At 41.9% G+C, this 13974-nt stretch overlaps 1 protein-coding gene across 1 annotated transcript; it reads right to left on the bottom strand.

Moving 5' to 3' along the window:
* Positions 1-946: 946 nt before the first annotated feature.
* LOC105015364 (trichohyalin) lies at positions 947-13668 on the bottom strand. The gene is made up of 6 exons (XM_020053162.2): positions 13472-13668; positions 12542-12584; positions 11658-11771; positions 4379-4447; positions 2241-2336; positions 947-1174 (listed from the first exon to the last, which is right to left on the bottom strand). Exons 1-6 carry the CDS (start codon positions 13594-13596, stop codon positions 1082-1084), a joined length of 540 nt encoding a protein of 179 aa, XP_019908721.1. The 5' UTR covers positions 13597-13668; the 3' UTR covers positions 947-1081.
* Between the last annotated feature and the right edge of the window lie 306 nt (positions 13669-13974).

Raw genomic sequence — 13974 nt, 5'->3', positions numbered from 1 at the left:
CATCTAATGGAAGAGCACCTGCTTCTTTCTCTCTTAATTTCTGTCATCTAATGGAAGAGCACCTGCTTCTTTCTCTCTTAATTTCTGTCATCTAATGGAAGAGCACCTGCTTCTTTCTCTCTTAATTTCTGTCATCTAATGGAAGAGCACCTGCTTCTCTCTTCTCTGACCAATTTTTTCTGTTCATTTTCACTCTTTTTTTCTCTCTGTTCTGTAGCATCTTTTGTCCTGTTTCTTTAAAGGCTCATCAAAGAGAACCCATCAGGAGTTAGTGTCCTTCTCTTTCATAAGGTTATTAGTGTACCCTTCCTCAACGCCCTGGAGACACTCAGGATAGACGGAACTCTTCTAGTTCTGAACACATCTGTGTAAACAGATCCTGTGTTGGTATCCACAAAGTGTCTCAGAGTAGAAACGTGCTTAGCTATCTCCAACTCATATATGCTGTACATGTCAAATCTCAAAATCATGTGTTATAGGGGTCAATATATTGGAAAGATTTCAGACCTTTCAAACACTGTTAACAGTGATTTATCTGTTAGAAGCATTATCATTATGTGACTTGATGCTACTGTGCCAAAGTGATGATTGGTTTTGTGTGCTGCTATAGGGCAAGTAATACTATCAAAAACACAGATGTTTTTATAATGTGTTTGGTTTTAAAACAAGTTTTAAAATACTCCTTACAGCAACAGGGCCCAATATTATTAATATAATGTAACAGTCTGTCTTAATTTTAACTGTGGAGATTCTGTCTGAATTCTAACTGTGGAGATTCTCTCTGAATTCAAACTGTGTGGAGATTCTGTCTGAATTCAAACTGTGTGGAGATTCTGTCTGAATTCAAACTGTGTGGAGATTCTGTCTGAATTCAAACTGTGTGGAGATTCTGTCTGAATTCTATGTGGAGATTCTGTCTGGTTTATAATAGCAGAATCAATCAATGTTCACCAGAAATACACTATTTAATCACTGTAGACTGTACAGCTTGCAGGGGTCAGTGGAGAGAGATGAACACAGAGCTAGACAGACTCAAATGGAGAAGTTCATAATGAAGCAAATTGTTGTGGCTTTATGTTGTCTAGATCCTGGTGAGTAGCTGGTCCAAGGCCTGGATGGACAAAGAGTCTGCCTCAAGGGACATCTCCTCTCCTAGAATCCTCCTCTGGAAGTCCTGCAAGAGAAAAAAGGAATGAGTGACAGACATAGTCAAATAAACAGATGAACAGAACAAACACTAACTAACAAACACTTAGCCAATTTAAGTATAATACATTTACACATTTCCAGAATGTTCATTTGTGTTATGGTGCTGTTGTGACAACATGTAGGGACAGTATACACAAAATGTATGCAAGCTGTCATAAAATGTAAATCATGAGATATGAGAGAGACTCATGTCAGTCTTTAGTCTTGTTCCAGTTCAAGTTCCAATGATGCTTCACCAATTCCCAGCCCTGAAATCCATTTCTCCAGAGTTGATGCTTTAATCTGCCAAGACCTCCAAATAGCTTGTTAACATGAAGGTGATGTCTCATTGTACCTTTGGAGAATCGGTGACCTTAACATTCATCCAACTTCTTTATTACAGCTGGTGACAGAAGAGGCAGTTCAAAGCATGTGTGCATGCGTGGACTTGTGTGCATGCATGTTCATGTGTGCATGCGTGGACGTGTGTGCATGCATGTTCATGTGTGCATGCGTGGACGTGTGTGCATGCATGTTCATGTGTGCATGTGTGGACGTGTGTGCATGCATGTTCATGTGTGCATGTGTGGACGTGTGTGCATGTGTGAACGTGTGTGCATGCGTGGACGTGTGTGCATGTGTGGACGTGTGTGCATGTGTGGACGTGTGTGCATGTGTGGACGTGTGTGCATGTGTGGACGTGTGTGCATGTGTGGACGTGTGTGCATGCGTGTTCATGTGTGCATGTTCATGTGTGCATTCATATTCGTGTGTGCACGTGTGGACGTGTGTGCATGCGTGGACGTGTGTGCATGCATGTTCATGTGTGCATGCGTGGACGTGTGTGCATGCGTGGACGTGTGTGCATGTGTGGACGTGTGTGCATGCGTGGACGTGTGTGCATGCATGTTCATGTGTGCATGCGTGGACGTGTGTGCACGCGTGGACGTGTGTGCATGTGTGGACGTGTGTGCATGCGTGGACGTGTGTGCATGCATGTTCATGTGTGCATGTGTGGTGTGTGCATTCATATTCGTGTGTGCACGTGTTACCCTGAAGTGGCGGAGTCGTGCCAGTCGATCTCTAAGTCTCTGTTCCTGAGTGGAGGCCAGCTCTGCCACATGATGACGCCACTGCCTCTCTTTCTCCTGCCACACACAGATACGCTCAATAAGTGTTCAATAAGAGGTGTTTCTCTTGTCATTTTTCAAACATGTTATGTCACATTAACAACAGATACAAATACACATAGGCAGCTGGGTGTGTCCGCCTGGCAATGTTGCATTTAGTTGTGAATGTGGTTGGTTAATGTTCCTTTATTTAGTTGTGAATGTGTTTGGTTAATGTTCCTTTATTTAGTTGTGAATGTGGTTGGTTAATGTTCCTTTATTTAGTTGTGAATGTGGTTGGTTAATGTTCCTTTATTTAGTTGTGAATTCGGTTGGTAAATTATCCTTTATTTAATTGTGAATGTGGTTGACAAATTTAACTTCATTTAATTGTGAATGTGGTTGGTTAATTATGCTTTATTTAGTTGTTCATGTGGTTGGTTAATGATCCTTTAGAAAACTATTCCACGGAGGGCAGAGTGTCTGCAGGTTTTAATTTTTTCCTATAAATTGGTTCCCATTGATTAGTAGAAACAAATCAATTAGTAACCTTATTAATAAATCAAGTAGATGGTGAGAGCGAAAACCCGCAGCCCTCCATGGAACCGTTTTGACACCTCTGCATTAGAATGAGCTCATTCATTAATTCCATTACAAATTGATTTCTGTGTAGATATCATTCCTTTATTAAATTATCTATGGTGAAGGTCTCCACTGGCAACAACTGAGATTACCCTAATCTTGTGACCTAACCTTTACCCAGAAATCCATGTTCCTAATTATTTCGCTATGGGTACAGTGTGTGTGTGTGTGTGATCAAGGTCTATGGGTACTGTGTGTGTGTGTGTGTGTGTGTGTGAACAAGGTCTATGGGTACTGTGTGTGTGTGTGTGTGTGTGTGTGTGTGTGAACAAGGTCTATGGGTACTGTGTGTGTGTGTGTGTGTGTGTGTGAACAAGGTCTATGGGTACAGTGTGTGTGTGTGTGATCCAGGTCTATGGGTACTGTGTGTGTGTGTGTGTGATCAAGGTCTATGGGTACTGTGTGTATGTGTGTGTGTGTGTGTGTGTGTGTGTGTGTGATCAAGGTCTATGGGTACTGTGTGTATGTGTGTGTGTGTGTGTGTGTGATCCAGGTCTATGGGTACTGTGTGTGTGTGATCCAGGTCTATGGTTACTGTGTGTGTGTGTGTGTGTGTGTGAACAAGGTCTATGGGTACAGTGTGTGTGTGTGTGTGTGTGTGATCCAGGTCTATGGTTACTGTGTGTGTGTGATCCAGGTCTATGGGTACAGTGTGTGTGTGTGTGATCAAGGTCTATGGGTACAGTGTGTGTGTGTGTGTGTGTGTGTGATCAAGGTCTATGGGTACTGTCTGTGTGTGTGTGTGTGTGTGTGATCCAGGTCTATGGTTACTGTGTGTGTGTGTGTGTGTGAACAAGGTCTATGGGTACAGTGTGTGTGTGTGTGATCCAGGTCTATGGGTACTGTGTGTGTGTGTGTGTGTGTGTGTGAGATCCAGGTCTATGGTTACTGTGTGTGTGTTTGAACAAGGTCTATGGGTACAGTGTGTGTGTGTGATCCAGGTCTATGGGTACTGTGTGTGTGTGTGTGAGATCCAGGTCTATGGTTACTGTGTGTGTGTGAACAAGGTCTATGGGTACAGTGTGTGTGTGTGTGTGATCCAGGTCTATGGGTACAGTGTGTGTGTGTGTGTGTGTGTGTGTGTGTGAGATCCAGGTCTATGGGTACAGTGTGTGTGTGTGTGTGTGTGTGATCCAGGTCTATGGGTACAGTGTGTGTGTGTGTGTGTGATCCAGGTTTGGTTTAGGGTTAGGAATTAAATCTAGTTTAACACACAAGTTAGGTTAGTAAAGTTAAGTTTAGGGTTAGTGTAGGACTGAGGTTAGGTTTAGGTATAAGGATTAGGGAAAGTGGATTACTGAGTCAGTGTTAAGCCTCAGGTCAACCACCAGGATTGAAAGACAAACATATGTCTACTATCTTGGTAGGGATCCAAAATTTGGGGTTAAGGGTGTTTTGAGGATCCCCACAAGGACAGTAAATATGCATGTGTGGGTTACCTTCCTGCTGTCCTCCAAGTCTTTCAGTCTCTTCTGCTCCTGCTGCTCTCGCATCTGTCGACGCCGGACCTGGTGACAAAAGGGTAATAACAGGTAATAACATCACTGAAAGTCACAAAACAAGAAGTTGCATCACATGAAGCTGTAGTAACTAAATTAAGAAATGCCTAATCCACAGAAAATAACTCAACTAATCTAAGATATACTAATTGATATGCATATATATTCACTCTTTGAATACACATAAACACAGATATTTACCCTGTCCTATCCTATCCTGTCCTATACACTACCAGTCAAAGCTTTCAGAACACCTCAATTTGTCCAGTTTTTTGACAGGTCGTGTGGCAATATGAAAGTGATTGCTAAGATGGAAAAATAAGAAGAAGATTAGGCTTGCCTGGGCCATGAAGCACCGCCAGTGGAGTACTGTTGACTGCAAGGACTACTTTGGTTAATCACGCAGGGTTTCTGTATGTCGTGGAGTAGCACCGCTATCAAACCTGCAGCTTGAAGTCTTCTCTTTAAAGCTGAAACTGTGACTGGCTAACTGCAATCAATGTTGAACTGAGCTTGAAGTGTTCTCTTTACAGTTGAAACTGAAACTGGCCAACTGCAATCAATGTTGATCTGAGGTTGAAGTGTTCTCTTTGCAGTTGAAACTGAGACTGGCTAATTGCAATCAGTGTTGATCTGAGCTTGAAATTGTTGTCCTGTGAGCTGCCTATCACCCAAGATGTTGACCCTCAGAAACATGTCTGCTGATTCTGTTGTGGAATTTGGTCTGCCTGATCTCTTCCAGTCAGAGTTTCATCCAGTTTCCAAGTGCCTTTTGATGATGTAGGAAACTGTTTTCACTGAAACTGTATTTTTTTGTAATTTCTCTAAAGTGCTTAAAAGACCTACCGTTTTAAGGGTTATGTGGTCTGTCTTCCTTTGTTAAATGCCTTGTTTTCACCATTACCATAGCAATATACTACCTCCTACACTACACTACTATCAAAATACTTCTTAAGATTGTGTAGTTAGACAGTGTTCCAACACTGCTTTCCTACAGACAGAGGATTTGTAAGTAATCAACAAAAGATGGGACACCTGTAGGAATTACTAGCATCAGCTTCCTAAACTTTTTTTTAACATCTGGCAGTTTACTGCTAACCTTGTACCATTTCAGGTCATTCACGGGACCTGCTGCTTAAATGTCAATAAAAACGGAGAAAATGGGGGCCTTCTAAAATTTTAATTGGTTATGTAAATTTTGATATTCACCCTGTCCTCAAAATACATAATAATCATCTTGTCCTATATCTAGATATCAGTATTCACCCTGTCCTACATTTTGATATGTTATAGATTTCATGTATGATTAACTAAATCAGAGTATCAGAGTAGAAACCAAGCCATGGTTCCAAGGAATTCTCCATTCCTTCACCTCGTCCCTCAGCACACTGATTATTATTTACATTTTTAAAATGTTCACCTATAAAGCCCTCTATCAGCTTGCTCCACCCTACCTCTCTGATCATAGTCACTCCGCTCTGCTACAGCTGGTCACCTCATCCTTCCTCAGTCCAAACTACAGAGCTTTGGAGACAGGTCTTTCTCCAGGTTTAGCCCCTGCCCTTTCCCTTCCCCTAGCCCCTGCCCCTTCCCCTAGCCCCTGCCCTTTCCCTTCCCCTAGCCTCTGCCCTTCCCCTAGCCCCTGCCCTTTCCCTTCCCCTAGCCCTTGCCCATTCCCTTCCCCTAGCCCCTGCCCTTCCCCTAGCCCCTGCTCTTTCCCTTCCCCTAACCCCTGCCCAATCCCCTTCCCCTAGCCCTTGCCCATTCCCTTCCCCTAGCCCCTGCCCTTTCCCTTCCCCTAGCCCCTGCCCTTTCCCTTCCCCTAACCCCTGCCCATTCCCTTCCCCTAGCCCCTAGCCTCTGCCCTTGCCCATTCCCTTCCCCTAGCCCCTGCCCTTTCCCTTCCCCTAGCCCCTGCCCTTTCCCTTCCCCTAGCCCCTGCCCTTTCCCTTCCCCTAGCCCCTGCCCTTTCCCTTCCCCTAACCCCTGCCCATTCCCTTCCCCTAGCCCCTAGCCTCTGCCCTTGCCCATTCCCTTCCCCTAGCCCCTGCCCTTTCCCTTCCCCTAGCCCCTGCCCTTTCCCTTCCCCTAGCCCCTGCCCTTTCCCTTCCCCTAGCCCCTGCCCTTTCCCTTCCCCTAACCCCTGCCCTTTCAAATTTTGTCCAGTGTCTTGTCTGAGTCCTTTTCTTTACGTCTGTCTGTGTATTGTCCTAATGCTCTCCTCAGATGTTATTTGTTTACTACCTGATGTAAAGCATCTTTGGGTCCCAGAAAAGCACTATATTAGTCTAATGTATTATTATTATTATGCCTGGAGCCGGTGCTGTTTGCAACCATTGAAGTCCATCAGCTGACGTGGAATCTGCCAGCACAAAGCAGGTTTTACAAAGTCGTGGGATATGCAGCCATTAGCCAAAGCCTTCTTAGGTCCACTCTCCTCAGAAAAAAAATTAAATCCCCAACAGCAGCTGGCAACATAGTTCCACCAGGCAGCACAGAGGTAGGCAGCACAATCGATTCCATTTCAGGCATCCATCAGGTGGAGAATCCTAATAGACAAGGCTTGGCCCCACAGTGAATGGCAGGAGAAAAACCATTCCCATTCAGGTCCAAATCAAAAGACGTGTCCAATTAGACATTAATGTCCCAGTGAAAGTTTCGGTCAGTGACAATTAGATTAGTGGACAGTCTAGCACTCACAAACTCTGTTGTCTGACAGCTACCAATGAGGGAGATGATGGTGCAAATGAAACAGTGGCATGCTGCTCTGTTTATTCTAGCTAGCACATAGCCACACATAGGTAAATTTGACAAATTCAGCCGATCACATCTAGTCATGCAAACACTAAAAGGAAAATATCCCATCGCTGTCACAAATGTAACCACGCTATAGGGTTTGGGGTGTAGACCGTCAGCTATAGACTTGGACCCCAAGCAGGGTATGTGAGTGGAGTGGGAGTGGCGTGAGTAGCTGAGTGATCCCTATGGAATATTAAACATGTCAAAACTCTGTGCACTTGCATCACAAAATTTGTGGTCATGTATTGAAGGCTTATGTGTAAATCTGTTATAAGCTTGTAAATGGAGGTACATGCTTGCAAGCTTCTCTAGTCATGTTTGTACATTGGGTTTCTTGCTTGCAAGCAATATTTGAATATTTTAAGCTTGAACAAAAATTTTACAAACTTGCAATTCTGTAACCAAACATTTATATAAATTCAGCTCAAACAGCAAGCATATTGTATTTTCAGATATATAATAAGAGCATTTACCGTGACATTATTTGCATGCTCTCTGAATCTTTACATGTTTAGAACGTGGAGAAGTTATGTTATTTGAGGTTCAGAGTTGAACATGTATTCCATAAGCAAGAGACAGGTGGGTCTTCTACTCTTGACCAATCTAATGGAAAGAGCCTATTTCCAGAAGATAAGTTCACCATTGTGGACAGTTCCATGACATACACAGCACTTCAATAACCTGTCATTTTGACCCAGCACACACACTCAATGCGTATTCTCTAAGCAGCAACAGTTGCCTACATATATAACCAAACATATTTACATTGTAGCTAAGGATTGAAACTTTTGTGTATATTTTAAATAGGATATTTTTGTTTGATGCCCAAAGGTACTAGTCTGACTTTTACAATGTTTCTGTATACAAGGGAGAAACAGTGCAGTACAGCAATGATAGGAAATGCATCATGTACCACAGCATGAACCTGAAGCAACAGACTCATATTCTACAAGTGGATTCCAAGACAATCAGTGGCGTTTTTATATGTAAAATATTTGTGGGGCACAAACTATTTCAAAATATAGGATACATACCAGTAAAGCTACAAAACTCCATCTAGCTACTGATGTGTTTATTTAACACATCAACAAACAGTGTGGCTCCACAAAACACTTTTAACGACAGAGCGGCTTGCTTCTACCAGGTGTTGTAGTACACATACTGGAGAGAGAGAGAGAGAGACATTCTTGTGTAATTGCCCTTCTCTCTCACACACATGTAAAATTACCACTGTCACATTTACAAACCTAAATTAGGAATGCAACCAGCTCAGAACCAATGTGCCTACAGAAGCGGAAAGACAACTTTTATGGGATATAGATCCATTCTATGACAACAACCTTAATAGATAAGCATGGACACACTGACACTCGTCACCATCTATATCAATCGATCCAGCACAAAAATATGACCAATGCATGGACCAGCACAACAAAGGCAGGATGATAAAATATGCTTTCACTCACCAAGGCTGAGGACTCACTTGAAGAGAAAGGTGGCATGGCGGTTCTTCATCTGGGAAAACTTTTCGATGACTTTGTCGCTTTACTTCAAGTTTCTCATCCAAATTAAGGGTTTCAAACCGGTGCTTGAGTATGAAATCCAATTTATTCATTTTTTCAAGTTATCTGGTGTTTGTGAAGCTAACAAGCTGACTAAGACAATCTACCCTCCTCGCTCTTCTTGCCGACTAGTGTTGGCACCAGACAGACAGAAAGCCAATCAGGTCTGAAACACAAAAGTAGTGGGGCTACCGGCTGTCAGACCCACTGGGCATCAAATTCGCATGATCTACATTGATCACACTGACATTCTGAGCATGCGTATTAATATTTTCACATGTACAATGTGCATTGCATTGTGACAGAAGGGCTAGCCCCACATTCACGCTTAGCCTGTGGCCTACTACTGCGAACTCTAATCGGCAGAACGCAGTCCGAAGCAGCAAGGCAGGGACCAATGAACAGGGGCCCCACCTGCCCCTAATGACCAGTCGCCCCTGAAGATATTTAACATAATGTTATTATTGAATTATTGAATATCCAAAGCCTTGCAAATGCCGGTCAGTACTATTCAATCATTTTTTAAGAAGTGGAACATTCAGAGTTCTCTTGATACCAAGCCAAGGTCAGGTAGACCAAGAAAGATTTCAGCCAAAACTGGCAGAAGAATTGTTCGGGATACAAAAAAAAAACAAAGGTAACCTCAGGGGAAATACAGGCTGCTCTGGAAAAAGTAGGTGTGGTTGTTTCAAGGAGCACAATACGACGATACTTGAATAAAAATGAGCCGCATGGTCAAGTTGCCAGAAAGAAGCCTTTACTGTGCCAATGCCACAAAAAAGCCTGGGTACAATATGCCCGACAACACCTTGACACGCCTCACAGCTTCTGGCAATACACAGTATTAAAAACTAAGGGTATGCAGACTTTTGAACAGGGGTCAGTTAATTTTTTCTTTGTTGGCATGTTTTGTTCTTTGATTGTGCCATTCTGTTATCGCCTACAGTTGAATGTGAATCCCAAAATAAATAAAAGACGTGTTTTGCCTGCTTACTCATGTTTTCTTTACAAATGGTAGATATATTACCAATTCTCCAAGGGTATGCAAACTTTCGAGCACAGCTGTACACGCTAATTAAATGGTGACCGTTTAATATTTCAAAGCATGTGATCAGTGGCGGTTATAGTGATTTGGGGGCCCCTGGGCAGAAACTGTCTGAGGCCCAAACATCAATTTATTACCATACTATAGCAAAATGTTTAACATACCGTCTTTCTTTATTGTTGAATAGAAATGTCACAAAAGACATTTGCATTTCTGCCCCTTTTTTAAAATAAAATATTAATTTCAGGAGTACATACTGCCTTATAAGCTACAACTACAGTGAAACACATAGCCACTTTGTTGAAGTCTACAATTTCTTCATCATGATCAATCAAATGCATTCATATACCTTCCTTTTCTTACTATGTTGCACCTTACCTGTCAGCTGGGCCACATATACCTGGACCAGACATTATATCGTGTCACTACACTGTCAGAGCTTACTTGGGGAGCCATGGGAACATTAGCACCCGCCCACCCGCCAAATGCGGGTGGAATTCGGCTGTGGTGGGTAACACAGTCACTCTTACTAGCCACTCTGGTGGGTGGCATTCTATATATCTATACACAGGGTTTTTATTGCTACAATCGGAATTGACAATAAAGATAAAGTGTTTTTTGTGCATCCCTACCAACTTTTGGCCATGTTCAGGTGCTGCAATTTGTGGGTTGGGCTCAGTAAGGACTTCTTTCATGCAAAGTTCAAGGATGGAGAAAAACAATGCTACAAGGTTTTAATACAGCTCTGTTGCGTTTTTATGCAAGTCAAATTAATAGGAACATAGCATAACTACGAAAATAGACAACGATAATATTGACTGTGATTAATTATAAAGCAGATGACAGATTTCATATATTTTATTTTCAGATCCTCTAATTATCATAGAGCCAGTGGTTTTGACACTCAATGGCTAAATGTTTTCAGGTGCCTCAGACATAATGAAAAGGGAATGTTGTGCTGTGTATGCTAGAAGCATTGTGGGGTCAATGTGATTGGGGGCTTAGTAAAACAGCCAAACAGATGCACTCAAATCCCATAAAATATCTACTAGTCATTGACAGGCAGAGGAGAAGAAAAAAACAAGGTTAAAATAAAAAAGTAAAAATATGTACCATATTAATATGTAATGAACAAATATATATGTAAATAATATTTATATTGTTTGTATGTTGGTTGCTATTAGGGAGGACATGGCAGTGTGCATTAACTGCACAAGTGGACATGGAAAACTGCAGATTCAACACTATAATCGTTGTCTTTTTCAAGTGTGTAGCCAGATATTATATAAAGTATATCAGAGGAGCGTCCGGCAGAGAGTGGGGGTTACCACCTTGTTGGGTTACCACCTTTGCCTACTTTTGTGCCAGGAAAACTCCTGAGTTCAGTGATACTCCCATCCAATCAAACGGCGCTTCAGAGGATCTACAAGGAAGTATAAGAGAAACTGCCCAAATCCACTTATGGATAGAAAACTCAAAGCATTGATCACTACCAAAGGCACTTCCAGAAAGTGCTGAATAAAGGATCTGAATACACTAAAGTATATTTGCAGTTTAGAATTACCAAATGTGTAAAAAGTGAATGGGTCTGAATACTTTCTAAAGGTCCTGCATCTTAACCATGTCCTATATAGAGAGAGCGATAAAGATATTCACACTGTCCTACAGAAATGAAGACATAGATATTCACCATGCCCAATAGAAGTTAAGATATATTCACCCCATCCTATCGATATAGATACATTGATGTTCACTACATACATATATATATATATATATATAGAGAGAGAGAGAGAGAAAGAGAGATATTCACCCTGTCATCTTTTCCTTCTTTCATTTGTTCCTCAAGTGAGTCTGTCTCTTGATGCTGTTTCTCCATCTCTTCCAGGAACGCGTAGTCTTCCTCTTTGCACAGCCCCCTCATGAACTACAGAATGAGATCACATCCCCCTTATAGACTACAGAAGGACATTTTAACTCCCTCCTCGTGGACTACAGAACTTTGAATTGATAATGCTGGACCACAGAACTCTCAGACCTCTGCTTTCATGACAACTAGGAACTAAGAAAATTTTTCTGAGGTTTTCTGATTTAAGTTCAGAAAATGTCTCAGTAGCTTTTGGCTTTTTAGGATCCTTGTGAGAGGATGGAGATTTAAGAGCTCTCAGATCCATGTGTAAGGAATGCAGCACCAGTCACAACATGCTTGGCTCACACCTGAGGAGTACCAGGCTTGAAAGACCCATTGCTGTCCCTGTACAAAGTCCTCCTGGTTGTACAAATTGTCCTCCTGACAATTTCAGCTGCCACTGTGCTGTTCCCCCCACCCCTCCATGTTGTCCTTGTCCATCTGATCATGCTTCCGACCTGGCCTAGGTTTAAATAGACTCTGGACTCAGCCCACATGCATTTATTAATTATTACAATTTGTACATATTGTACTTAATATGTTCACCTGGCACAGCCAGAAGAGGACTGGTCAACCCTCTCAGCCTGGTTCCTCTCTATATTTCATCCCAAAATGTTGGTCTTCTTAGGGAGTTTTTCCTAGCCATTGAAATTCAACACTACTGTTGTTTGCTCCTTGGGGTTTAAGGCTGGGTATTTTGTAAAATCACTTTGTGACAACTGCTGATGTAAAAAGGGCTTGATAAATAAATGATAGATTGATTGATTGATTATGTTCATGAGCCTTACCTTGGACATGGGAATCCCCTCAAACGTCCTTACATGGCTCATCCTGGACAAAGTAGTTAATACATAGATAAACATTACATTAACATGTTTAAAAACACAAATGGACCAATTTACACTAAACACACCTGGATCATATAATACTAAATATACATGAACCATAGAACACTAAACAAACCTGGACCATAGAACACTAAACAAACCTGGATCATAGAACACTAAATATTCATGAACCATAGAACAATAAACACACCTGGACCATAGAACACTAAACAAACCTGGATCATAGAACACTAAATATACATGAACCATAGAATGCTAACACACCTGGGCCATAGAACAATAAACAAACCTGGATCATAGAACACTAAATATACACGGACCATAGAACGCTAAACACACCTGGACCATAGAAAACTAAACAAACCTGGATCATGGAACATTAAATATACATGGGCCATAGAACAATAAATACACATGGATCATAGAACACTAAACACATGTGGACCACAGAACACTAAACACACTTGGACCATAGAACAGTAAGTACACATAGATCATAGAACACAACATTTACATGGACCATAGAACACTAAACACACCTTAACTTTAGAACACTAAACACACATGGACCATAGAACACTAAACACACCTTAACTTTAGAACACTTAACACACGTGGACCATAGAACACTAAACACATCTGGACACTAGATAATATGTTAAACACACTTGGACCACAGGTAGTAGGCTGTACTAAACACAAATGGTAACTCAGTAGTCTTTTAATATTTCCACTCTCATAGTTAACCTACCAAACCACCCTAAGCCTGCTTATACTAGCACATAGAACATCAAAGTTTGTAGTAAATGCTTTTCTGTTTTTTCCCACTGTAGCATTCTGTCCCAATCAGAGTGGGCAAAGATCACTCACCTGTGGCTAGTTTTGATTTCTAGCTTGGTCTGTCTTGAATGTCCTATGTACGTATTCTGAAGTTTTGTCTTGTTACTTGTCCAGTGATCTGTGTTATATGCTGTTTGTGTCCAGTGATCATCCATAATTATAGGCTGACCACATGTATGAGAGATGGCAGATATTCAGCAGCGGACAGAGAGAAGTTGCACTCAGGCACTAATAATGGGCCGTGACAGAGTGGAGTGATGAATTGAGCTACTGAGACTGTCGAAGAGACTCTTCCTCTTCCTCAGTATCTAACAGGGGCCGATGGACCCCTTCATGCAGGACAAGGACCCTACTGCCTCCTGAACATTCCTACATACGCCATGTCATCAGAGGAAAGTCAGGCTGCTATGTGAAGGAATGTTATTATGACATAAAGGCAGCACACTGTCCTCATACACACTTTTCTGTATACTGGAAACTCAGAAATGCAGAAATGTTCCCCATCCCCTAACCCCTAACCTTTATCCAAAATG

Source organism: Esox lucius, chromosome 14 (assembly GCF_011004845.1).
Source record: "Esox lucius isolate fEsoLuc1 chromosome 14, fEsoLuc1.pri, whole genome shotgun sequence".
NCBI lineage: Eukaryota > Metazoa > Chordata > Actinopteri > Esociformes > Esocidae > Esox > Esox lucius.
The sequence above is the reverse complement of the archived record's forward strand: the minus strand, read 5'-3'. Positions and strand labels throughout refer to the sequence as shown.

Coding starts and splice junctions, on each gene's coding strand:
- LOC105015364 (XM_020053162.2), bottom strand. CDS start 13,596: ATGGATGATCACTGGACACAAACAGCATATAACACAGATCACTGGACA. Junction 4,448..11,657: donor AAGAAGGAAAAGATGACAGG/GTGAATATCTCT, acceptor TTTTGTCACCAG/GTCCGGCGTCGACAGATGCG. Junction 1,175..2,240: donor CACGACTCCGCCACTTCAGG/GTAACACGTGCA, acceptor TTTCTCTTGCAG/GACTTCCAGAGGAGGATTCT.